The 26122-nt window shown below is 37.4% G+C and overlaps 1 protein-coding gene across 1 annotated transcript in view; it reads right to left on the bottom strand.

Moving 5' to 3' along the window:
* Positions 1-26122, bottom strand: part of LOC311283567 (GTPase IMAP family member 8-like) — a 73992-nt gene that overhangs the window by 14967 nt on the left and 32903 nt on the right. The window contains exon 4 of the mRNA XM_084398062.1: positions 5727-6431. Within this exon, the coding sequence (XP_084254188.1) occupies positions 5727-6431 (705 nt within the window). The remainder of the gene's footprint in view (positions 1-5726; positions 6432-26122) is intronic.

The raw sequence follows: 26122 nt of genomic DNA, 5'->3' as shown, positions 1-26122 counted from the left end.
GGTAAGTCGGTGATTTTAGTGCCGTCCAAATTAGTACCTACTGTTTTTTGACAAACAGGTCGGGTGGTAATTTAATTGCCGTCTGAATCCACATCTCTGAGTTTACAAGAAGAGATTCAAAATTCACTGTTTAAATCCTTTTTGATCACTGCCGAGCACCGTACGTAAGATGTACACTTTTATTACTGAAATGCTGGAAAGTATTTACAAGAACAATATTTCATCGCAGCTCCACCTCAGCGAACAAAAATGGGAAAGAGAATAAAGCACGTAACATTTTTGAAATGGTTATTGTGGCAGCAATATATGTTACAATTTTAAAATATGTAGGCTAGGCTATTATAGGCTATTATAGTTTGGATTATTTTTTTATAATATCCAATAGTCCTAATAAATGTAATTTCAACTATTTCTGAAGTGCTTCTTTTATAAAGAACACCACTTTCTAGCATAAAGCAGTGAAACAGCGCCTGGACAAGAGAATAATTGATTCTCGAGCCATCGATATCAACCAATTCAGCACCATCGCCACGGACAGCACCGGGTAAAGTCTCACGTAAGAAGGTATATCCTAAGCAGCTTTCTAAGGTATGGTTCGGGGAACACGCCTAGTAATGGTATACCTTCAGTTAAGTTATACCTTAAGAGTCTTCGTAGCGCACTAAGAGACAACGTTATCGGGAAACCCAGCCCAGAAGGTTTGGAAAAGTTGATTGTCGAAAATTCGCAAGTGATTAAAGATATGAAAGAAGAGATTGGCAGGAACACGGAACGAATCTCTGGAATGATGGAAACCATTGAGTTTGTCTGCAGCGAGGTCAAAAGTTTGAAAGAAATAGTTGATTGTATTGACTCACGTACAAAAAAGGAAGTGGTTAATATCGCTGAATGAGAAAAACGGCTGGCTCATCTGGATGCCTACACTCGTAGATGGAACCTGAAAATCCACAGAATTCCAGAGAAAGAAAGAGGGAATGTCCGCCAGTAAGTTATCAACGTGTCAGCGCCTTCTACCACAATTTAAGGATCAATTCCCAGATTTAGTTGATGTGGCACATCGACTTGGCCATGTTAATCCAACTAACAAAGGCCAAGAAATTATCTTCCAATTTCCCTCGCGTTTTTACCGAGATGCTGTCTGACGTGCCACCAAGGATGCAGACTTTCTGACCGAGAACCGCCTGAAAATCACAGAAGACCTGTGCAACGGTTCAGCTATGGCCCGCAGTTGAAAAAGCCTGAAAAGAGTTTAAAGATGGTACTGAAATACTTCCAGTTTAACTGATGCGTTGCTGACTTGATTTTGGGATTGATATGCGTGTCATTTTTTGGACTTCTATCGTCCGTTTTTTTTCCCTTCTGAGCGCTTATACGACCATATTAAATAGGAAAAAAACTCTTTAGTTAAGCCCTCTCGATGATCTATGTAAGCAATGTTAATTATTTCATCTTTAAAACATTTTTTTAAGGAAGTTAATAATTTTGGACTACAATGATACATTTTGATCCTCTTGTTATATGAAGGGATTGTTGTCCTCATCTCTTACTAAGTTTGTTCTGACCGGTTTGATTCTCTGTCGCGGTGATACTTAATCTTCATACTCGTTCTTATGTCTAGTTCTTTTTCCAGTTATTGCTCTATTTTTATTTTATTACATTTTTTTCAATTTATGTCCTTGTCTATTATTTCTTTAAATTATAGAGGGCTACAAAACATTCTTAAGCGTAAAGCAGTTTTCTTATATCTGATACGTTTCAACGCGGACCTTTGCTTTCCACAAGAAAAACATTCAACTATACAAGATGTCAATTTATAGAGGTCACAGTGAGGGTTAGAAATGTGGATGTCTCATGGAAATGAACATTCTGCTGGAGTTTGTTTTTTAGTTTTTTATATTTTTGTGGAAAGATCCTGGCTACTGATTGTGATACAAATGTGTCATGTATTATTGCCAATGTTTATGGCTATAATTTGATTATTTTTTTATAAATTAGAAACTTATTTATATGTTATCTAAATTTCAAACTATTTGTTATTCTTTATGCAGAGATTTTCGTTGTTGATGTGTGGCGAGAAACTCATACCTTGCTAAAAGTATTCACATGGAACAATAACTCACTTTCCATCTCAACTTGACTTTTGGCTTATCCGTTGATATATATATATATATATATATATATATATATATCAACGGAAGGCTGAGGGCGCTTTCATCAGATCTCGTTGAAATTGATGAGCAGAATTCCACCTACTTCTTCAGGTTGGAGAGGTAGCGTGCAAAAAAATTATATTAAATGATATTCAGCAACTGTGTATGGATGGGAATGTAACCGATGACTTTAAGACAATTACATACTTTGTTGCAAACTTCTAAATTCCGCCAGAAATCCACCACAGATTTTTTTATTATTAACAAATTAATAAAAAAGATAGCAACCTATAGTTTGCACTTATTAGTCTTTTAGAAATTGTTGACTCAATAAATAATCTAAAATTAACAAATCTCCAGGTACTGATGGGCTACTGTATCTGCAGAGCTTTATAAAGCATTTAATCTTTGGAACACAAATTTAGATATTTTTTATGAAATCTGAGAGCTGGATCACTCTTCCATAGGCTTCTATGGGATGGAAACTTGCCGGCCCAGAAAGTTAGTAAAGACAATGTTAAAAAATTGTCCAAGTGACTGCAGTGGCTCAACCTTAAGTTTATCAAGCGACGAGAATACTTTTTGTATGCAAAAAACACACAAAAAACCCGACTTTATTCAACTATTCATTTTTGTCTGTGTGGGCCTGAATGAATTCACATAGTGTAACAGCGCAGCGCTTCTGGGTTGTACATCACACGCATCAGCGTCGGCCAATAGTGAGCCTATGTGGTGACGTACAACACAGAAGCCCTGCGCTGTTTCACTACGTGAACTCACTCAGAGGCCCACACAGAAGAAAATGAAGAGTTGAATAAAGTCGTTATTTTAGTTTTTTTTGTGCACAAAAAGTATTCTTGTAACTTAAAGCTACACTGTGTAGGATTTACTCCCATCTAGCAGTGAAACTGTATATGACTACCAACTGAATATTACTTTCTAGCCCCTCCCATTCTGAGGGCGTTTTAACTCCTACGGTGGCCGTATTATTTCAAATCTGCCGGCAAACGCGAGCAAATCTCCCTCTCGCATTCGTCACGGTGCCACTGCGTGTAAAAAACGCGAAAGGCGAAGCTTGTATGTCCCTCTTTGTCTAATGTATTTTCAAGATGGATGCACAACATGGCTTCTGCCATTCGAGTGACTCGCTCGTATGTATTCTAAATGGAAGATTATACACTTACGAGAATACTTAATAAGTTGGTTGAAGTGATTACACATAAATGAGAACGTATAATTTTGAAATAACAACGTGTTTTTTGCTAAAAATCAACTTAAAATATTACACAGTGTAGCTTTAAGGTTGAGCCACTGTAGTCACTTGGACTATTTTAAACATTGTCTTTACTAACTTTCTGGAATGGCATATCGATTACCTGGCAGCCTATGAAGGTGTGAGCGAGCTATCAGGTTTCATCAAAAATATATTAATTTGTGTTCCGAAGATGAACGAAAGTCTTAAGGGGTTGGAACAACATGAGGGTGAGTGATTACTGACAGAATTTTCATTTTTGGGTGAACTAACCCTTTAAAAGAAAACTGGTGTCCAATTTCCTTATTGAATACGGATTATAAAATTATTGGCTAAAATAATTTTATTGCATAAAATTAAGAGACTAAATCTATTCTAAATAATATAATAGATGAGTGCCAATCAGGTTTTATCCATCAGAGACATATTTCTAATAATATACGCTTGATTTTAGATATGTTAGATTACTCAGACCTTATTTCCACTGATAGTTTTATCCTCTTTCTTGACTATTACAAAGCGTTTGATTGTTTAGAACATGATTTATGTTACAGGCCCAGCAAAGAATTAGTTTTGTTTTATTTTATTTTGTGTGTTAAAATGCTTTATTGTAATGGGAATAGTTCTATCTGACTCAGTATTGGCACTTCTCCCAGATTCTCAATAAAGGGTGGTGTAAGACAAGGTTGGCCGGCCCATCTCCCCATAGCTACACAAGTTTTGAATCTACATATTAAAGAGAGTGATTATTAAATATATTCAATTCCCTGTGAATGGGAATCAACATATGGTACGGAATTAATTATTGCCAACTGAAAGACAGTGTTGTTTTTAAGAGACGCCTCTTAGATCCCAATTGCTTTAACCTCCCTTCTATCTTTTCAAACGCTTCTGGCCTTGTGCTTAATTATAATAAATGTTATTAAAATTGAGTTATTCCCGATAAAAAAATGTGTGATATCCTCTTTCTGTAATATTACCATTTAAGAGAGGGTCACATATTTAGGAATTAAGATGAAAAAAGATACTGAAATAAGATGTCAGGTGAATTTTAACCCAATTGAACACAGAAAAAAAAATTCATCTTTGGTTATTACGAGATTTATCCCTGAAAAGCAGAACTTTGCTTCCTAAAGCAGAAGGGATCTCCAGATTGTCCTATACTGCTCAGTCCTTATTTGTGGATAAGTCTACTTGCAAGTTCATTGATGTAATGTTGCTTAAATTTTGGAAGAATTCACTATATAACTCACTATATTAGAAAATCATTCTATTAATAAGCTTCTTATAAAGCATAATTTCTCGTTTCTTCTGAAACTGTCGGACATTTGTTTTGGGAGTGTCCTTTTGCTCAGTCTTTCTGGAGTAATGTTAATATTAATGCCTTGATTGTCCAGAATGTGTTCGCTGGTTTTTCCTTATCTCACAGACACATTATTTTGGGGTTTTATATTAATGTCAAGATTCTAATCAAAGCTTTTTGTATTAACCTCCTTTTATTTATTGGAAAGTTTTATATCCATAAATGTAAATATATACAAAGTAAACCCCGCTTTGACATCTTCAAACAAGAATTGAATATGTATTTAAATACAAATTCAATGTCTTTAAAATAAGAAAGCTACAAAAACATCTAGAATTTGTGCCATGATTAATATTCTTTCATAATATACTTTTATTCATATTTGTGCCCCCCTTTGTTTTTTTTCTTTTTCTTTTCTATTTTTCTTTTCTTTCTTTTACATCTCTTTGCAAATCATTTTCGAAAGGTAAATTAGGCTTCTTTATGTTATTTTTCTTGTTGACTATTGAACTATAACTTGTTTATTGTCTGAAAGTTTGTCTGTTTTGTATTTTATGTTTGTTAAAATTTGCAACAACAACAAAAAAAAACTGCTTATGACAACATGTTGTTAGCAAACCGGAATCGGTAATAACGTTTTATTCAGGCTTCTGATTGGCCAACATGGCTTTAAGGTTATGTTATATCGACACCTGTTGGTTTGGCATGCTCTTGACAGCGCTTCATAGCGTGATTTTGTGTGTTACTGTGAACAGAGATTTTTTTTAAACCGTCCTTGTGTGGATTCACTTTTTTTTCTTTTAAACAACGGAGGAAAAACATTATCAAAAATAATGAAGTGAATATGTTTTTCACAAGGGGATATCTAACACTATTATAAAAAAAATTTAATAAATAGGCTTAAAGCTGCTTATAAAAAACAGATCAAAAAGCCTTTCCTGTATAGACCAATATGAAAGTAAGAACCGTGTTGAAAAAGAAAATATGATTCCAGTTTCATAAAAAGTATTTTATCACTCACTCATCTGTGATCTGATGTTTTCTCTCTGTTTTTTCATCCTCTTCATTCGTTCTTTTGCTCTCTCTTTCTCTGCTCTTCTTCTCTCTTTCATCTTTTGTAAAATCTTTCTGTCTATTTCAAAATGGCGGCCGTAGTTTAGCGCCACTGTCTCCTCAATCTTCTCCAGCAGCTCCTTGATCTGAGTGTCGTCACTCCTCTTGCGATTGTTGAGAACATGATACCTGTTCCCACATTTGTCCAGCAGCCGCTGGAGATCCTGTCCTTCACTCTCAATGTGCTGCTCTATAGATGTGTCTAACAGAAAGTCTCCACAAGTGAACAGCACTATAGTGTGACTCCAGACTCTCTCACTGAGAAGATCCAGATGATCCTGCAATGCTTTTCTCTCAGTCTCTTTAAATCTATCATCCACACGTATGATCAGTAGTACAGCGTGTGGTCCTGGAGGACACAGAGACACACTGAGCACAATCTCCTGTTTCAGTATCTCAGGACTCTCCTCTACAGTGAAATTCATCCACCATCCTGGAGCTTCAATGACAGTGATGTGTCTGTCTGCTACTTCTCCATGTCTCCTCACACACTGAGCAGAACTCTTCAAGTCAAACTCCTCTCTGCCCAGGATGGTGTTTCCTGATGAACTCTTACCAGCAGCTCTATATCCCATCAACACAATCCTCAGCTCTGAGAGATGTTGAGCGTCACCTGAAACAAATAGAGAACAAAACACACTTATCCTGTTTGTGCTTTCTGAACAGTTAACAAGAAAGCTGTTCTAAAAATATGCTAATCATAATAATACAAATAATACCACATTAATGGACTTAAGTTAATCATCACCCATGGTTAACTAAATTATGAAGAAATGAGAATCGTTTAACAGGAGAAAACAAAAACACAAATTACATAAAACTCAGGGCCAAATTGCAATTTGTTGCAAAAATAACATGTTTTCAGTAATTATACAGTATATCCTTAATTATATATGAGTAGTACTTATCCTATAGCAAGTGTCAAAATTTGATTGATGGCTTCCGGTTGACCTTGACCTTCCGGTTGTCCTTCCGGCCTATATTGTTATGGATTGACCTATTGACCCTACCTATCCCTCGATCATGTGGTTTTGACAGAAGCTTTTGACCTATGACCTAGCTAGCCCTAGATCATGTGGTTTTGACAGAAGCTTTTGACTTTTAACCTTTTTAGCTCTAGATCATGTGGTTGCTGATGGTTTTGAAGGCTCTGTTATATATATATATAGGATATGTGTCAGCATCTCCTCCACATTCCAGAGCACATTGTGGGCCCCTGTGGAAAGTGAGAAGAAAAAGACTGTTTTTTCTGAATGCCTCACCAGCCAGAGTAGTTTGCCTGTGTGTGTGTGTGTGTGTGTGTGTGTGTGTGTGTGTGTGTGTGTGTGTGTGTGTGTGTGTGTGTGTGTGTGTGTGTGTGTTTGTTTGTTTGTGTTTGTGCGCGCATCCTCTGACATGATGCACTCCACATTCCTGAGGTAGCAGTGAAAGTGAGAAAAAGAGAGTTGCCCTAATCATGTTTATATTTCACACAAATAATATACAATAATATCTTACAAAAAATTTACTGAAACCATTTAATTCAGTTTTAGATAAAAGAATAAAAAATCATATTACATAAACATTCCGTTCTTTAGGCCTATAAGTGTATAAAATAAAAAAGTTATCTTGCTAAATTAACTAAAGTTGAAAACCATTCAGTTCTTTATAAAAGTATATAATGAAATGCTTATAAAATAAATATCTTATTGATCCAATTGTTTTAGATAAACAAAAGAATAAAAATCATATTACATAAAACATTCCGTTCTTTATAAGTGTATAAATTAAAATGGTTATCTTGCTAATTTAACTAAAGTTGAAAAACATTCTGTTCTTTAAAAGTATATAAAATAAAAAATCTACTGAAATTTCAGTTTTAGATAAAAATAAAATTCATCTAAGTCTGCTGACTGAAGATTTCATGAAGCACCAGCCAAATGGTGTGTGTGTGTGTGTGTGTGTGACAGGTTCCGGTAAATTAGCGTGCAGCCATCTTTCTGAATTTATTTCAAAGCATAATCGTAAAAGTTTAAATATGATCTTTTAAAATTAAAAGACTGTTTAAATAAAATCTTTAAAGTTTGAATACATACACATCTTCTATTTATCTTTTAGAAGATTACTGTAATGATTTTGTTTAAAGGGACTGTGTGTAGGAATTTCTCCCATCTAGTGGTGAAATTGTATTTTGCATTCAAACGAATAATGCTCTCCAGCGCCTCACTTTTTCAAATGCGCGTTGCATCTACGGTAGCCGTTATGTACTAAAAAGCTATGACAGGATGTCTTATAATAGCACTTCGAGTTTTTCTTCGGGTGAACAGGTTTGTTATTTAAAACAAACTGAAACTTGAAACAATGAAAAAAAGAATGTTACAGTATGAATTACTGACTGTGAAAAACATTAAAGGTGCATTGCGCAAGTCTCTGAGTTTTTGCAGAACTATGCCCCCTTCTGGCGACACGCGAAACTGCAACCAGAGTTGTGCACGCGGTTACGTGGAGTTTGCGTTGGGGTTTGGGATGAACTAGAAGCCGGTCTCTTTGAATCCATCTTCTACTTTGGCAAAAGTCGCTTGAGTTGTCTTCGCTGATGCGGATAATGGCGGCAAATACACAAACCTGCCAGACGTAGCCGGGTGAGCGTGAACGCGCATGACGTCACGCCCAGTCGATTCCGTCCCGAATCCCTCTTATTTATTTTACTGTACAGGATTATAGAGGCAATCGCAGTGATCATAGAAGGGCTCATTCAGCCCATCAGGCAATTGTTTAAGCATGTATGGGTTAGAAAAACGGGTATTTTTTTTTTTTTTTTATAACTTTTTTTATTGAGAAGATTTTAAATTTTTTCCCAACACCAGGTGACAAATGTAGTTAACAATAAGCATTACAAAATGAACACCTGAACCCAATCCCCTCCCCACCCAACCCGTGAACTAACCCAACACAGGCCCCTAGACGAAGACAGACACACAGACCCATGCATACCAACAGACTTATCAATACAGACACACACACACACACACACAAAAAAAAAAAAAAAAAAATTAACATTTTAGGGATTCAAACCTCCAAATCAGGGGACAGGTTGAGGGAATTAATCAGCCCCAGGAAAGGGTTCCACGTGTTAAGAAATGCTGTGGTAGTGCCTTTCAAAGAGGATCTGAGCTTCTCCAACCTCAGATTGACAAGCACTTCTTTAATCCAACGATCATGTGTGGGGGGGCAGGCAAGCTTCCAGTTGAGCAGAATCAACCTTCGGGCTAGCAATGATGTAAATGCCAGGGCCCGCTCCAGCGCAACAGGGAGGTCAGTGTCTGGGGAAATGCCAAAAATGGCTGACAAAGGGCTGGGAGGGATAGTGTGTTCGTAGGCTCTACTTAAGGTGTCAAAAAAGTTAACCCAAAAAGTTGTCAGTTTAGGGCAGGACCAGAACATATGTGTATGATTGGCAGGGGACTGGTTACACCTGTTACAGGCGTCTCGGACATTAGGGTATATTTTAGACAATTTTGCATTTGTGTAATGAACTCTATGGAGGATCTTACACTGGATTAGACCATGACGGGCACATATAGAAGAAGAATGAACCATAACCTGAGCATGGCCCCACTGCTCGTCCGTAATAGCCATGTTCAAGTCGCCCTCCCACGCGGCTTTGGAAAAGGCACCAGGGTTTGCAGAGGTTGATCCTAGTGACTCGTACAATACAGAAATGCATTTTCTACTATTGGGGTCTGTCGCCAAAAGGGAGTCAGTCAGGGTTTCGGGGGGGCGATTTGGAAAGTGGGGAAATGTTTTCTTAACAAAGGCTGCGTCCGAAATCGAATACTTCCCTACTATATAGTATGCGAAAAACAGTACGCGAGCAGAGTAGTATGTCCGAAATCATAGAATTCGAAAAACAGTAGGCGAGAAGTACCCGGATGACCTACTACATCCGGCGAGATTCTGAAGTGCGCATACGATGGACACTTTACTATCCCATGATGCCACGGGAGAGGAGTTGTCGTCGTTATATTTGAAAATGGCGGAAAACGGAGACGCGGCTGTTTTCAAGTGTAAGTACTTTACAACACACTTTTTGTTTATTTGTGGTTAAATTGTATTCGTTTAACATCATATAAGTAAACGATTGACTTGTTAAAAGTTTAAATAATGTAAATCGAGGGTACAAGTTTGTGAATTGGCTGCTAAATTACAATTTTATCATTATTATTATTACCGAACAGAACGAGCTAATGCCTGTCAGCTAAGTTAACGTTAGTTAACACTGTATGTTTTATTTAAACAACGACGTTGTTTCTCAGTTAAGAGGGTTACAAAACTTTTATCTTTTTATTTTACAATGATTTTATTTCTCCTTTACCAGTGTTGATGTAGTATGTGTTGGCTACGTAGCAAGCTACTGTTATCAAGTGTACCTCAACTTGTCCATGTAACATTCATATTAATTTAATAATATAGATTGACCATGGTTCATCACTAATGTTAAATTCTGTGTTGATTTTGCAGGGGGCTGATGACTACACCTGGAGAGTGGCTAATGAAAGGGAGGAAAGAAAAGAAAGAGCGACGAGAGAGAGGAAAGATTCCTTCAGCTTTTAGAAATAATTGCTAAAAAAAATATATAAATGGGACACACTCTCTTTCCATTTATTTGTTAGTAAGTTCATTTTGTAATGCTGTTTTAGCAAGTTTTATTACAAAACACTTAATTCCCAGGGATTTACAGTAGTTAGATTGTCAGTTGTAAAGTGTTTAATATGTGGCATGGAGTAATTAATATTTTTAAAGGGTGTTGTGTGTGCACTTATTTTGTGGCAGATTCCAGATGTTTTTTTTTTTTTTAAAAAGCAAATTGCAGGTATATCTGAAAAATATGAGTGCCACACTGAAGAGAAATACCCACACACCCCAGACACCTTTAAAATGTATTTGCTTTATTTTTGTATATTATTTAACTTTTAAATGGATACAGAATACAAAAGTTTAAAACAAAATCACAAAACTTTGGCACAAAGTAGTATAATAGAGCTTAAAGCACCACCAAAAGCAAAAGTTTTAAAACTTTTTTTATTAAAGTGTCATCTTGATGGAAGAAAATGAACGTCAGCAGCTTCAGTAAGGTAACCTTCACAGGTTTCTAAAATATCTAAAGGGACTTTCTTACTAACAATCTCATTTGTTGGGCATCACTTTAAAATAATTTAAAATCTGTTTCTTTAAAAGCATGTGTACAAGATGAGAACTTTACACCTTGGTTAATTTTTGGATTTCCACTTGTATTTTTCCTACCCAAATTTAAAGTAAATAATTTGTAAAAAATTAAGCTCAAATATGTGATATAGCTAGAACACCAGCACCTCAATGGCCTTTTTTTCCACCCATGGTCGCAATCAGTGACTGGATGGACTACCGTGAAAGTCGGAGGTCGGGGTGGAGGTCAGCTCCATCTTTAAAATATATATGAAGAATTGGCGCAGTAGGTTGTAGGGCTCACAATCTGTAAACGTGTTCATAGTTTATTTTAGAATACAATTTGAATCGACAAGACACTTGTTTTCGGTGTTGGATTATTTATAAATATAATATGTATGTATTATATGTATATGATCCATTTCTTATGTGTGTGTGTGTGTGTATATATATACACACACATTACACATATATATATATATATGAATACTTAAGATGTAAAAGCCTCTAAGTGCCATCTGGAATTTTCTTCTAGTTTGATTATTTTTATCAAGCTTGTATGTTTATGTTCAGTTATTTCACTTTAATGGCAATGAAAAGGACCTATTAATTGTCATTAAAGTGAAATTACTGAACCTAAATAATACAAGCTTGATAAAAATGCTCATTTTAGAAGAATTTTTTTCTTTTACGTCTTAAGTCTTCATATATACACGTATGAATGAATGTGTGTGTGTGTGTATTGTATCTGACCTCAGTGTGTTACCATACAGTTCACTGTGTGTGTGTATATATATATATATATATATATATATATATATATATATATATATATATATATATATACAGATACACACACACTGTGATATTGCCATCCATGAATGAATCGACAGAGATAAACACACGCATACTATTGATTCATTCGTTTATTCATTGATGGTAATATCACAAGCAAATAAATTACTTTTTCCTTACCAAAAATCAACCTCTGTCATTGTTCACAGGTGTGTGTGTGTGTGTGTGTGTGCGAGCAACTGACCGACGACTCTGAATTGTGAGCACGAACGACGTAAAAACGCAGACGAAAGCGGAGAGAAGAACTAAAAACATTGCAGTCAGTGGAATGGGCTCTTTAAATTTTCGCGCTGATGTGACCGCGCATGTTACGTGACAATACCAACATGGCGCATGTAGTACGTCCGGACTCCATTCATACTACCCGTATTCATACTATATAGAACGTACTTTTTAACGGTCGCGAAGTACGTTCTAATTTAAATGTAGTACCTACTCACAAAGTACGCGATTTCGGACGCAGCCAAAGTCTCTGATCTGAAAAAAGCGGAAGAGGTGTGACTTTGGCAAGTTGTGAAGAGATGAGAGCTCTGTGAAGGATGCAAATATGCCATCCTTGTATAGGTCCTTAACACTAATGATACCATTGCTATGCCAGGCCCTGAATGCCAAATCTGACCTTGAGGGGGTAAAGACATGATTTTGGAAAAGTGGTGTCAGGATGGAGGGACCCTGTAAACCTAAGCACTTCCTAATCTGACTCCAGATCTTGAGTGAGAGGGATACAATCGGGCACGAGCCAGCAGAGCCTGAAGGCAAAGGGAGTTGGGAGCATAGGACCGACCGCAACGGGAAGCGTGCGCTTGATCGCTCCAAATGTACCCAGGCAGGAGGTGAGGCGTCCCCACCCATCCAGTATAAAAGTTTTTGCATGTTAGCTGCCCAATAATACCGTCTAAAGTTGGGGAGGGCCAGACCCCCCTCAGACTTAGGGGACTGTAAGATCGTTTTGCGGATCCTGGCAGGTTTGCCGCCCCAAAGAAATTTAGATATCACTGTATCCAGTTTGTCAAAAAAAGATTTGGACATGAGTACAGGGATGTGCTGGAACAAATAAAGGAATTTGGGGAGGATAACCATCTTGATCAAATTTGCCCGGCCTACGAGGGAGAGTGGAAGGACCGCCCATCGGTCAAAATCACTTACAGTTTTTGCGACCAGAGGTACGAAATTTTTGCGGAACAAGTCAGACACAGTTGTTGTAATATAAACCCCCAAGTAACTAAATCCGTCGTTACTCCACTTAAATGTCGATAACGAGCGTGGGAGCTGCTTAGCCAGAGAGTTTATCGCCAAAAGCTCACTTTTCTGGTAGTTGAGCTTATATCCGGAGTACGTACCGAACCGTTCCAAAACATTCAAAATGACAGGGAGTGAGGTGACAGGGTTAGAGATATACAGGAGCAGGTCATCCGCGTATAGTGAAACTTTATGAGTTACGCCAAATCGTGTGATGCCCTTGAAGCCTTCCTCCGCACGGAGCCAAATGGCCAGAGGTTCTATTGCTATGGCGAATAGAAGTGGAGACAGGGGACAACCCTGTCTGGTGCCTCTCCGAAGTGAGAAAGGAGGTGATAACACGTCATTAGTTTGAACCGATGCCGTCGGGGATGAGTATAATAATCTGACCCATAGAATAAAATTCCCGCCCAGACCGAACCTATCCATTGCCTCGTACAGATATCTCGAATGCCTTTTCGGCATCGAGGGACACCACAATTTCCGGGATACTATTATTTGATGAGTGAATGATGTCGAGTAGCCGTCTAGTGTTATGGAAAGACTGTCGGCCCGGCATAAACCCTGTCTGATCTAGCGAAATAATGGAGGGCATTAACCGTTGGAGACGGAGTGCAAGAACCTTCGCGAGAATTTTGAGGTCTACATTGAGAAGTGAGATTGGCCTGTAGCTGCCACAGAGCAGGGGGTCTTTCCCTTTCTTAGGAATTAAGGAGATGGTGGCTTTAGATAGGGTATCCGGAAGGCAACGCTGATGAAAAGCCTCGTTGTACATATTTTTTAGGACTGGTGCGAGAGAAGCGGAAAAAGTTTTGTAATATTCTACAGTGAAGCCATCCTGCCCTGGGGATTTACCGCTCTGTAGGGAATTAATGGCTCCCTGAACCTCAGCAGTGGTTATAAGGGCACCTAGGTCGTTCACTGATTCTGCGTCTATTTGGGGGAAAATCAAATCGTTAGGCATCTCGTCTGCAATGGGGGGGCAGCCAGAGGTATATAGGTCAGCGTAAAATTCTGCAAATATTTTATTAATGGTGACAGGATCAGTGTGCAACTCGCCTGAGCTGGCTCTAATGGCAGGAATAAGCCGCGAGGTTGCCTCAGCTCTGGCCTGATGAGCCAGAAGTTTCCCCGCTTTATCCCCCGACTCAAAGAAACGCTGTCTAGATTTGAGCAAACGGAGCCTGGCTTTGTTATCAGATAGAAGATCAAAGTCTGTCTGGAGTCTAAGACGCTCTCTGTAAAGGATAGGGTCCGGGTGAGAAAAAAAAAAAGAAAAAAAAAAAAAGGGGGGGGGGGGGCACACCGGATAACAACCACACACACACACACACACACACACAAAACTCTGGCCTGGAAAACCCCGATAGCAAACAATATTTTCAGTGTCCATTGCACAGCGGTGTGTCTCATACACTTCCGCGTGAATTCCTAGTGTCCCCAACTCCCATGAACAGCAAAATAGTCCAGTGTCAAAACATTACCAAAACAACCCGAAACAACTCGTCATTCAGACAGCATCTTTCTCCAGTGTCCGCCGACACAGCTTGAATGCTAACATCAACCATAAAATCGAACTCAACATTGACAATGAAAGAAAATAAATAAATAGGTAAATAAAAATAAATAAAGTAGGCTGCAAAAGGATGTGGCGCGTACATGTACTCACATCACCACACACATACGGTCGCGCATGCGCATACATAAAGTTACAAATCACCACAGCCTAACACGAATGCTAACATCAACCATAAAATCGAACTCAACATTGACAGTGAAGGAAGATAAATAAATAGGTAAATAAAAGTAAATAAAGTAGGCTGCAAAAGGATGTGGCGCGTCCATGTAGGCTACTCACATCACCACACACATACACGGTCGCGCGTGCGCATACATAAAGTTACATATCACCACAGCCTAACAAAAATACTAACATCAACCATAGAATCGAACACAAACATTGCCAATGAAAGAAAATAAATAAATACGTAAATAGAAGTAAATAAAGAAAGGAGCTAGAAGAGAAGCTAAACTTAGGGGTATCATTGGCACAGAAAGTATATGGTAGCATTAGCTATTTATGGCTATAAGTCCTGGAGCAGTCTTACCAGCTCAGTAAACGATAAAGCAAGGGGGTTGTCGTGTCTTAGCTGTCCAGTAGTTAAAAGTGGACCACATCCGAGGGACCTCAATTTACAGTAGCCCTTGGAAAGGGAGTAAAGCTGGAGTAAAGCTGGCAGTAAATCACCAGTCGTGCAGGTCTAGCTCCGCCGTCACAGAGCTACGCGAGTTACGTTACCAGTCCTCTGTGGATCCCGAGCTGCTTTGACGATGAGAAGCGATGAACTCCTGAGCAGCTTTCGGGGAGGGGAGGTGGCGTCGCGGTCCGGTTTCGGGCCTGATGAACAGCCTTCAATGTTCTCTGGAAGGCCCACTATCCTTATGTTGTTTCTTCTAGAGCGGCCTTCCAGGTCGACAAGCTTAGTCTGTAGCTTAGCGTTCGCTTCAGATAATGCGGCCAGCTCTGCTTCCATGGCCTTCATGTCTTGGCTCGTGGAATTAGCAAATGTCTCCAATGACGCGAGACGCTGTTGGTGGTCGAGTAAGGTATTCTGGAATTTATCAACCCGCTCCTCGAGCTTGGAGAACGCAGTGTTGAATTCCGCCTGGAACTTAGTCATAAGAGAAACCTCGTGTTTAGCTAGCATATCTGCTAGCGCAGGCAGCACGGTGTTCGGAGGGTCGTTCTCTCCTTTCTGGTCCCCTTTTTTCGATCTACTGGTCATTCTCTCAAGCAGCGATGCCCTGTCAAATATACTTAAGTGTTGGGGATCGTTTTTAACACTTTAGTTGGACTGTAAGAAAAGTTATAAACGTAGAGGTTGGGAGCAGGGCAGAAACGCGACTCACTCCGTCATTTCCTCGACCGGAACCCAAAACGGGTATTTTTAACATGAAAAGTTGCTTAAAGGTGCATTGCGCAACTTTTCATGTTAAAAATACCCGTTTTCTAACCCATACATGCTTAAACAATTGCCTGATGGGCTGAATGAGCCCTTCTCTGATCACTGCGATTGCCTCTATAATCCTGTACAGTAAAATAAATAAGAGGGATTCGGGTCGGAATCTGAGACTGGGCGTGGCGTCATGCGCGTTCACGGCACGCTCATATGTCTGGCAGGTTTGTGTATGCGCCGACGCCGCCATTCTCCGTAGAAAATGGATTCTAAGAGACCGGCTTGTAGTTCATTTCAAACACCAACGCAAACTCCACGTCAGATAAAAAAAAAGAGAACTTTTGTCTAGTGCAACCAAAAGGTCCAAATTGGAGTCAGACAGGCGTCGGGGTAAGACGAGAGTAAACATAGGGAAGGCTTTCAACAAATGGAGAGATCTCCGGTCTGCTCTAGGGCTCAAACGGGATCCTCAGTTGGCTTTTTTCTTGATAAAAAAGGTAAGATATATCCCATTCTCTAATGTCTGATACGGCCAATAATGACAATAAATGACGATCCATAAAATGTGTAATGCTTTAGCGTAAGCTAGATAAATGTACAATCGGAATAGGTTTTACTAACTTACCATTGTCAGTGTTCAGGTTCAGAATGATTGTGATATAAAATGCTGATATAAGTTAGATACTTAGACACAAATTTTGAGCAAATTACTGCTTAATTACGATGTATTGCTATTGGAATATGCTACTTAGCTGATCAATAAAACAGGCTAAACCCCCGCAAATCTTCGGCGGATTAAGTTAGCCTATTTGGCTTTTATGGTAACGTCATAGTGCCACTTGATTGTTTATTACCTTGAGACATTTGGGTGTAACGTTAACTTACTTTGTTGACCGACTGTGTATGGTATGGTATCATGATTACTATTTTGAGCTTTTACAAAGTAATAACTTATATTGTTCATGAACGTGTTTCCATAATAATAGTCATAAGTGGATACAGTAAACACATAACACAGTTCAACATGGAGATAGATGGGAATAAAAAACGAAGTTTTCTACTACCCCCATTTTTTCCCTCACACATAAGTGTGTTATTTACTCAATTGCCTTTCCTTTCACATATTTTAAATTACTTGCAGATTTAAAACTTTATTACCTCTGAAGACATTATGATTGTAAACAAAAAATTTGTGCGGCTGATGCTCCTTGGGTTATGACCAGTGCTCGTGCAAGCGTGCGTGTGCGTGTGGTCCGTGAGCGTGCACACCTCTGGTTGCAGTTTCGCTTGCCGCCAGAGGGGGCGTAGTTCTGCGAAAACTCAGACTTTTGCGCAATGCACCTTTAATGCACCTTTAACTATGGTAATTAGTAGTAATGCCTTCTTTACTCGTTATATTTTTTGAAGTACGTGCATTGTTAGATATCATCATCATCAGAGCCTTCTCTAACCTTACTTTACTCAATAGCTGCATGGGCGTCAGTTTGGTTTGAAATGTGCTGGGTACAGAGACCCATTCGGAAGTGCATTTTCAGAAGTGCTGGGTACAAAGACGCATTTTTTTTCTTTTTTTTTCTCTCTTTTTCGCAGATCATGTTTTGAAATACGATGTCCTGTAGCTAAGATTACTAATGAAAATAAATCAAAATGTATACAAAAATGTGATGATGTCCGACTCGTTTTATGAAGAAGAAAGCCTTAAAGGGGTGGTTCAGGATTTTCGACATCGGACCTCATTTTCAAGTGAGCCTGGTTGTTATAAGGGGGGCAGGGATTTGTATTATTTTGAAGGTACCCCCGGGCGCCGCCATTGGCTAGCGGAACCCCACCTGCAGTTAGCATCCCATTGACTCCCATTCATTTTGGCGTCACTTTGACAGCGAATAACTTCACATCTGAGGCGTTTAAAGACTCCATTTGTCCATTATTTATTTCTAAAGAAACACGAAAATGTATAAAAGGCTCCATTACCTTGTAGCTTACGTTATGGCCCTGTAGAAGCAGTTTTTGTAAAAGTAGGCTAACGATTGCGTCATAGCCACGCGACTCTCTGTCGCACAGTAGGAAATTACCGTATGGACAGGAGTAGAAGCTCGCGGGCAATCGGGAGGACGTCGAGGCAAAATGACAAAGCAATTAATCAGAACACCTACAAAAAGTTTCTCCTGCTCCAAGATCATGGACAGCTCATACTCACGCTCTCCGTCTCTGCGAGTTTCGGAAGGTAATGATTCAGATTGATCTTGGCACAGCTACTAGAAGACAGATGGTTTGCTCACGTCACATCTACGTCGTCAAGCTCAGTTTGAGTCTGCGCAGTACGCTGGACCCCCAGGAAGTAAGAGTTTCTAATTGGCTTCACTTTGTCTCCGTTGAATCCAATGGGGTCGCTGTGTCCATTTCTTTTACAGTCTATGGTTGTTATTCATCAGTGGAGACAGTTTTCAAAAAAATTCATCCAGTCCTTACTTTTGTATAGTTCGCCTATGCTAGGCTAGCACGAGTCAACGGTGCACGCGTTAGCCTGCCATTAAAAACAGTTTTACCCACTCCACAGTACACCAAAAGCAAATAAATTATAACGCCAGACTATCGATGTATATGTATGTTGAGAGAATAATGTTAGAAATCAAATGTGGGTAAAACTGTTTTTAATGGCAGGCTAACGCGTGCACCGTTGACTCGCGCTAGCCTAGCATAGGCGAACTATCCAAAAGTAAGGACTAGATGAATTTTTTTGAAAACTGTATAATATAATGTAAATGTCTCACGTGAAGATGATGGTTTAAACCATAATTTTATCAATTCATGACAATTCATGTGAATACTGTCGTATATGAACAAAGAGAAGACCTAGAGTTCACTAACATTACAGCTAACTGTAGGAAACAGATATCCGGGGGAAAGTGTAAAGAAAACGCCATACAAAACATTACAATCACACCCGGCAATACGGAAAGTGTTACGCTAGTGATGTTAAAAATTGTTAAACATTTTCAAAACAGGGTGTTTCAGAAGAAATGCAAAGATGCATAAAAAACAATGTACCCAAAATGTTACGTGCTAATATTTGCTCTTGTTTCAGAGTCGATATGCTCCGGTGAAAACTATGTGAACTTTGATGAGCCTGAGAACAATAGCGCTGTTAAACATGCAGTTCAGTAACAATGTTCAATATAAACAAGAATGCGACTCTAATGCGACTGAGCTTGTTTCACATATAACTTTTGATTGTTAGATATAATAGTTAGATGATTTATCTAACCATTGAAATTTACGATATGTTAAAACATTTCAGCATTATGCCGAATAAAAAGAAGATCGTAAAAAGAAGAACTATTATTAACACATAAAACACAACGTCTGTTTTCTGGATCGGGCCTAAAACTCTGGTGTCAAAGTATTGGTGTGAACAGAATAAAAAATGAATCAACCCTCCTTTCATGTAAAAATACCACGCATCAACTGTAATTCATTAGCTTAACTGTTGTTTAGTGACACACACACACACACACACACACACACACACACACACACACAATAACTGTGTATCTATGACTGTGCTGCAAAATGCACATCTTTAACTGTAATAGTTAGACGAGTTTGAAGTGTAATAGTTTTAGAGGTAACAGAAAAACAGCAATACTCATCTTTCACGTTGATGTTTCGTAGACATAGCAGAAAGATGTTCTAACAGAAATATGATTTGTTTAGTCTTAAACACGCTCATACTAGAAGGACTGTCATTTAATTCTCTTTATGCAATATTTGTTCATGTTTTTCATACATTCCTATATGAACATGTTTGACCACGCTCTGAGACTATGTACTTTTTGCAAACTGTACAAAAACAGCGTAATTGACTAGTGGGTAAAATGTCAATTACAGACATTCAAAAGCTAAAACTGATCACTATAGTGGCTTTTCTGTATTTGTTTTAAATGGCTCATGATGATGAAGAATTAGAATTAGAATTTACTTTTGTGCAATTTTATCAGCAGGTTTTACCAAAGTGTGGAACTTTGTTTAACAGCTTCAAGCTTTGATGAATATGCCTCTCTCAGTGCAAATAGTCGGATGTGATTCTGTTGTAATAGTTTAAGTGTAAAACAGTTTGTGTGATTCGTAGATAGAGGAAAAGTTGCACTAAATGTAGTATCAATTTAGTCAAACAGAAAGACTATCACTTAAATTCTTAATCGTCATTTATGTCTATAAACACTGAATGTTGACGGCTCTCAAAGAAACGTCTTCACCTAAAACACATACAGTCCAACATACAAAATGTGAAACAGTGTCGTCTGAACAAGATGACTAAATCTAGCGGAGTAATAAAACCATCATTTGGAAACGGCTCTTTTCTTAGTGATTTGGTCTTTTGAATCTTACATGGATTGTAAGGACACGCGTGATTCCTGTATAAAGATTATGCTTTAAAGTTAGTCCATAGGGTGTGGAACTTTGCATCACTATGGTGTGTAAAAATACACCCAAAGATACACCCAAAGATACTAAGTAGGAGATATCTAACTGTATATTGTAGATGGTGAACATTCCATTATCTGTTTATTTGGGGTCAGAGGACATCCTTAGCTCATACATCTCTTTAATTTTGTGCTGGATGTTAGTTAAAAGATGAAGGTATTAGTTAATAACAAATAAACAAAAACTTTAAATCAACATGAAGCCATAATATTAATAAATAAAATATGGTATAATTACAGTTTGAAAATGACTTCCATAATATTTTATTTTAGTAAAAGGTATGCCTGGATCAGCCAACACAAAGTTGTGCGTTGTGAGTGAGACATCGCAAAGATTACACCAATATTAGATTTCTCGAACATTGCGTGGTTGCACTACGCCTGAAACTTAGTAATCAACATGCATTTATGTAGGACTGTCAAAAAAATCATCTGTTATCATGGTTTAGTTGTATTTTAAAACACTGATTTTTCTTAAAAATGTTGTGTCAGACGTATTTGGTAGCATGATTATCTTGTTTAATCAGGTTGATATTTGTAGAAATAAGCAAAATACATTTATAAAACAAAAAGAACCAGTTAATGGCCTTGTGTCAGAACACAACAGGTATGAAGATATGTTTGGTTTTTAACTTTTTATTCTAACTTTAAAGCTAGATTATCCTTTGAAAAGTGTAATACAGTATTTGATTTTTACACACGCAGTGTTTTCGCCAACTGACCTAAACCGTTGACTCCTGAAGTTATGACTTCTGAAGGCCTCTCATGTGTAGATTCACTCGGTTGAAAAAAATGGTATTTTGTCATTTAAACATCTGAAAAAATAAACTGTGCTTAATATCTGCTAACTCTTTACTGTGATGCTCCCCAACAGATATTCTACTGACTATAAGTAACTCAACTATATTTCAACTTATTCTAACCCTAACCCTACCAGTCCACTAATCCTCTACTAACACTAATGAGAGTTTACTTTACACACTCTGACTCTCACAAGCGAGTTAGTGGACATGCAGGTGCAACACTACTATAGTCAACAGCACGTTCAAAAGGACCATCAAAATAGTGCTACCAAATTATGACTTAAAAACGTTTTAAGTATTACATTAAAAAGGCGTAATTGACAAAAATTGTAATTCTGAATTAAGTAATTTTCGAAATGATGACTTAAAAAGTTGAAATTAAAATTATGACTATGCGTCATAATTATGAGATGAAAAATTTAAATGATGACATACTAAATTGAAATTATGATAGATAAAGTAAATACTCCATAGTGAAATTTTCTGCATTCAATATAATTGTATTTGTGAAAATGCACTACTGAAACAGCATTTATGAGTTTTTACATATCTTCTGCTTGTTTCTGCAGTTCGTGTAGGCCTAGGCTCTAAGACTATGAATAACTAAAAATGATTATTGATGAACTTGAATAACTTGAATTTTGTTGGCAATATAAAAAATTGACTTCCCATACCGGGAGTCGAACCCGGGCAGCCTGGGTGAAAACCAGGAATCCTAACCGCTAGACCATATTGGAGGCATTGATACTGCCCTGGCACATTTGAAAAGGCTGCACTGCACGGGACAATATAATGCTGGATCATACTTATGCTGAGCCACAGGAGAAGGAATCCTCGTGGCCAAAAAGCAAAAATTTAATTTATCGGGATGTAAATAAATATCGGGATAGCTTTTTCCAGGTGGAAAGAGCTAATGAAGGAGAAAGACTTTGAAAGGGACGCTGACGTTGCCTGCTTTCTTCTCGACAGGTAAATCAAAGTTACGGTCTAAATGACGAGCTTTTTTGTATTGCTTGGCTGTGTAAATCATTATATAGGCAGCATAACAGTAGAACATGTATAGTTAAACTCGATGATGTGCTATTGGAAAACATGTTGTCATAGCTTCTTGGCACATAACGGCTACCGCATTTGCAACACGCAGTTGCAAAAAGCGAGGCGCTAGAGGGCACTATTCGTTTAAATGCAAAATACAATTTCACCGCTAGATGGGTGAAATTCCTACAAAGCGTACCTTTAAGGACTAACTTGTAGTAGGGTCTTTAACAAAAAAAGCCTCCAAAATCGAGGAGGTCAAAGGGCATGCTTCCTGCTATAGTATCATCAGCTCTCCCCAAAGTCTGTTCATGCGGCCACCAGATTTTAAACACCGGATTTAAACTTCTACATATATTTTGAGTAGATAACCGATAGTATATTCTCAGTAAAGGGTTTCACCCTGTGTGTTTCCACACTGATTAAGGATAGTTCGGGAGATACAAGTAAAAATGATCTTATACGTGGAATAGATCATAGCTACCAGTAAGATCATGCTTTGAATTAAGACGAGTAAAATTAAATATTCGCTCAAGACCAACTTTACTTATGCCACGTCATGGACCACAGAGGCACATCACGTCTCTGAAATTGTGTGGTGATTTTCCAAATGATACAACCTCGGATTTCTTAAAAACAACACAACAACAAAACATTGTGACAAACTTTGACAACATGTTGTATGGCCAAAAATACTGTTTGAAATATTTTTGTATAAATAAGATCTAAGACGCCTAAGTACAGTTTTTCAACAATCTAAAGTTTTTGAACAGACGCTGTTTAGTAAAAATAATACATAAGTCTTCTAAGAAGATAAATAGAAGATATGATTTTAATAAAACTTTAAAGATTTGATTTAAACAGTCTTTTAATTTTAAAATATCTTATTTAAACTTTTAAGGTTATGCTTTTAAATGAATTTAGTATAAACTCTGGATGTAGGCCTACTCTGGAACGCAGACTAGATTTACTGTGACATTATCCCCCGAGACTCATCTGGTTTGTCACCCTATATCCTGAAGCTTCAGTTCATTCACCTCTCTGGAAATGTACGTTTTTTTATTTATATATTTATTTAGCTAAAACTTTGTTTACATTTTATTAAATTATTTATTTACTTATTTCATTTTTGTATGAAATACAAATGTAGTTTTCTGTGATGGTCGTGTTTAGGTGTAGGCCTACGGGATAGAATATGCAGTTACGGTACAAAAATCATTATGGCTATGGAAAGCCCCCACCATAAAAATTGAAACCCCGCATGGACAAAAAATGCTGATTGAATCTTTTCATATAAATGAGATTTAAGACGACTAAGTACAGTTTTTCAACCATCTAAAGTTTTTGAACAGACATTGTTTAATAACAATTATAATTTAGGTCACCGTTAAACAAAATCATTACAGTAATCTTCTAAAAGATAAATAGAAGATGTGTATGTATTCAAACTTTAAAGATTTTATTTAAACAGTCTTTTAATTTTAAAAGATCATATTTAAACTTTTACGATTATGCTTTGAAATAAATTCAGAAAGATGGCGGCACGCTAATTTACCGGAACCTGTCACACACACACATACACACACACACACACACACACACACATGTCTGGTTCACTATCTTTGTGGGGACTCTCCATAGACTTAATGGTTTTTATACAGTACAAACTGTATATTCTGTCCCCTTACACTAACCCTACCCCTAAACCTACCCATCACAGAAAACTTTCTGCATTTTTACATTTTCAAAAAAATATAATTTAGTACTGTATGTTTATTTACCCATTCCCCTCATGGGGACCGCTGGCTGGTCCACACAATGGAGGTGATCTCAGGTTTTACTATCCTTGTGGGGACATTTGGTTCCCACAATGTAATATAAATCAAACGCACACACACACACACACACACACACATACCATTTGGCTGGTGCTTCATGAAATCTTCAGTCAGCAGACTTTTTCAGTAGATTTTTTATTTTATATACTTTTAAAGAACAGAATGTTTTTCAACTTTAGTTAAATTAGCAAGATAACTTTTTTATTTTATACACTTATAGGCCTAAAGAACGGAATGTTTATGTAATATGATTTTTTATTCTTTTGTTTATCTAAAACTGAATTAAATGGTTTCAGTAAATTTTTAGTAAGATATTATTGTATATTATTTGTGTGAAATATAAACATGATTAGGGCAACTCTCTTTTTCTCACTTTCACTGCTACCTCAGGAATGTGGAGTGCATCATGTCAGAGGATGCGCGCACAAACACAAACAAACAAACACACACACACACACACACACACACACACACACACAGGCACACTACTCTGGCTGGTGAGGCATTCAGAAATTTCTTTTTCTTCTCACTTTCCACAGGGGCCCACAATGTGCTCTGGAATGCGGAGGAGATGCTGACACATATCCTATATATATATATATATATATATATAACAGAGCCTTCAAAACCATCAGAAACCACATGATCTAGAGCTAAAAAGGTTAAAAGTCAAAAGCTTCTGTCAAAACCACATGATCTAGGGCTAGCTAGGTCATAGGTCAAAAGCTTCTGTCAAAACCACATGATATAGGTAGGGTCAATAGGTCAATCCATAACAATATAGGCCGGAAGGACAACCGGAAGGTCAAGGTCAACCGGAAGCCATCAATCAAATTTTGACACTTGCTATAGGATAAGTACTACTTATATGCAACATGTAAAACCGCTGAACTACACTGAAAAAAAATGATTCGTTGAATTTAATAAAATAAATGTATGGTAAGTGGTTGCACACAATTGATTTTAGCTACATTTAAACAAATGCATTAAGTTGAACTAAAATTGATTAAGTTCAACTTAATGTATTTGTTTAAATGTAGCTAAAATCAATTGTGTGCAACCACTTACCATAAAAAAATGTATTAAATTCAACGAATAATTTTTTTCAGTGTAAATTAAAATGAAGGCATGACACTCCAGGTGAATAGGGTAAAAATGTAACTAATAGATATGACCATACTTCCTCAGTTGACTGATTGATGACATTAAGAATTGCAAAAAAAAAAAAATTGTATTACAAATTCTCTGAAATTTTATGTTAAAACATGCAAATAAAGCATTATCAAATTAAATATGCACTAATTTGCATAGATTTCTAGAACAAAAATTGTAACAAGTCTAAAGTGGAAAAAACAGATCCAAAATCATATCTGTATTAACCAATATGAAAACAATAAAAGTGTCTCGCAAAAACTGTAAACATGTTGACACTTTTTCTTTCATAAAAATAGCTTCTATCACGAGTTTAAATCTTACCGATGTCCATTTTACTTCACATATTTTTGTCTTAGTTGAGGCTTCAAATGAAATATAGTTCCACCAGCAGTCTAGTAGTTTTTACTTGTAAGGTACTTTTAAAGTGTGTTTGACGGGATTCACTTCCTGGAGCTTCAGCGACAAACATGAGGCGTTTCTATATGTGTAAAGCTGATGTTTAAGGTTATATTTAATACAAGCTGTTTGCTGTTGTTTATTGTTGTTTTTTGTATTGTTTTCTATGGATTAGGTAAAGGGATTTCTGTTCTCAAAAGCAAACCCTATGAAGAACAGGATTGTTGAAGAAATAAAAGTGCTTATTTCCTTCAGTAACAGCTTTTATGGGCCGTCACTGTGAGCTGTTTTGAACACATCTATTGCGAATGCCTCGACAAATAGCGGTTAATGACAAGAAGTTTCATGTTATTATTGC

Source organism: Rutilus rutilus (genome assembly GCF_951802725.1).
Source record: "Rutilus rutilus genome assembly, chromosome: 23".
NCBI lineage: Eukaryota > Metazoa > Chordata > Actinopteri > Cypriniformes > Leuciscidae > Rutilus > Rutilus rutilus.
Note: the sequence above shows the minus strand (reverse complement) of the source record. Positions and strands in the feature narration are given on the sequence as shown.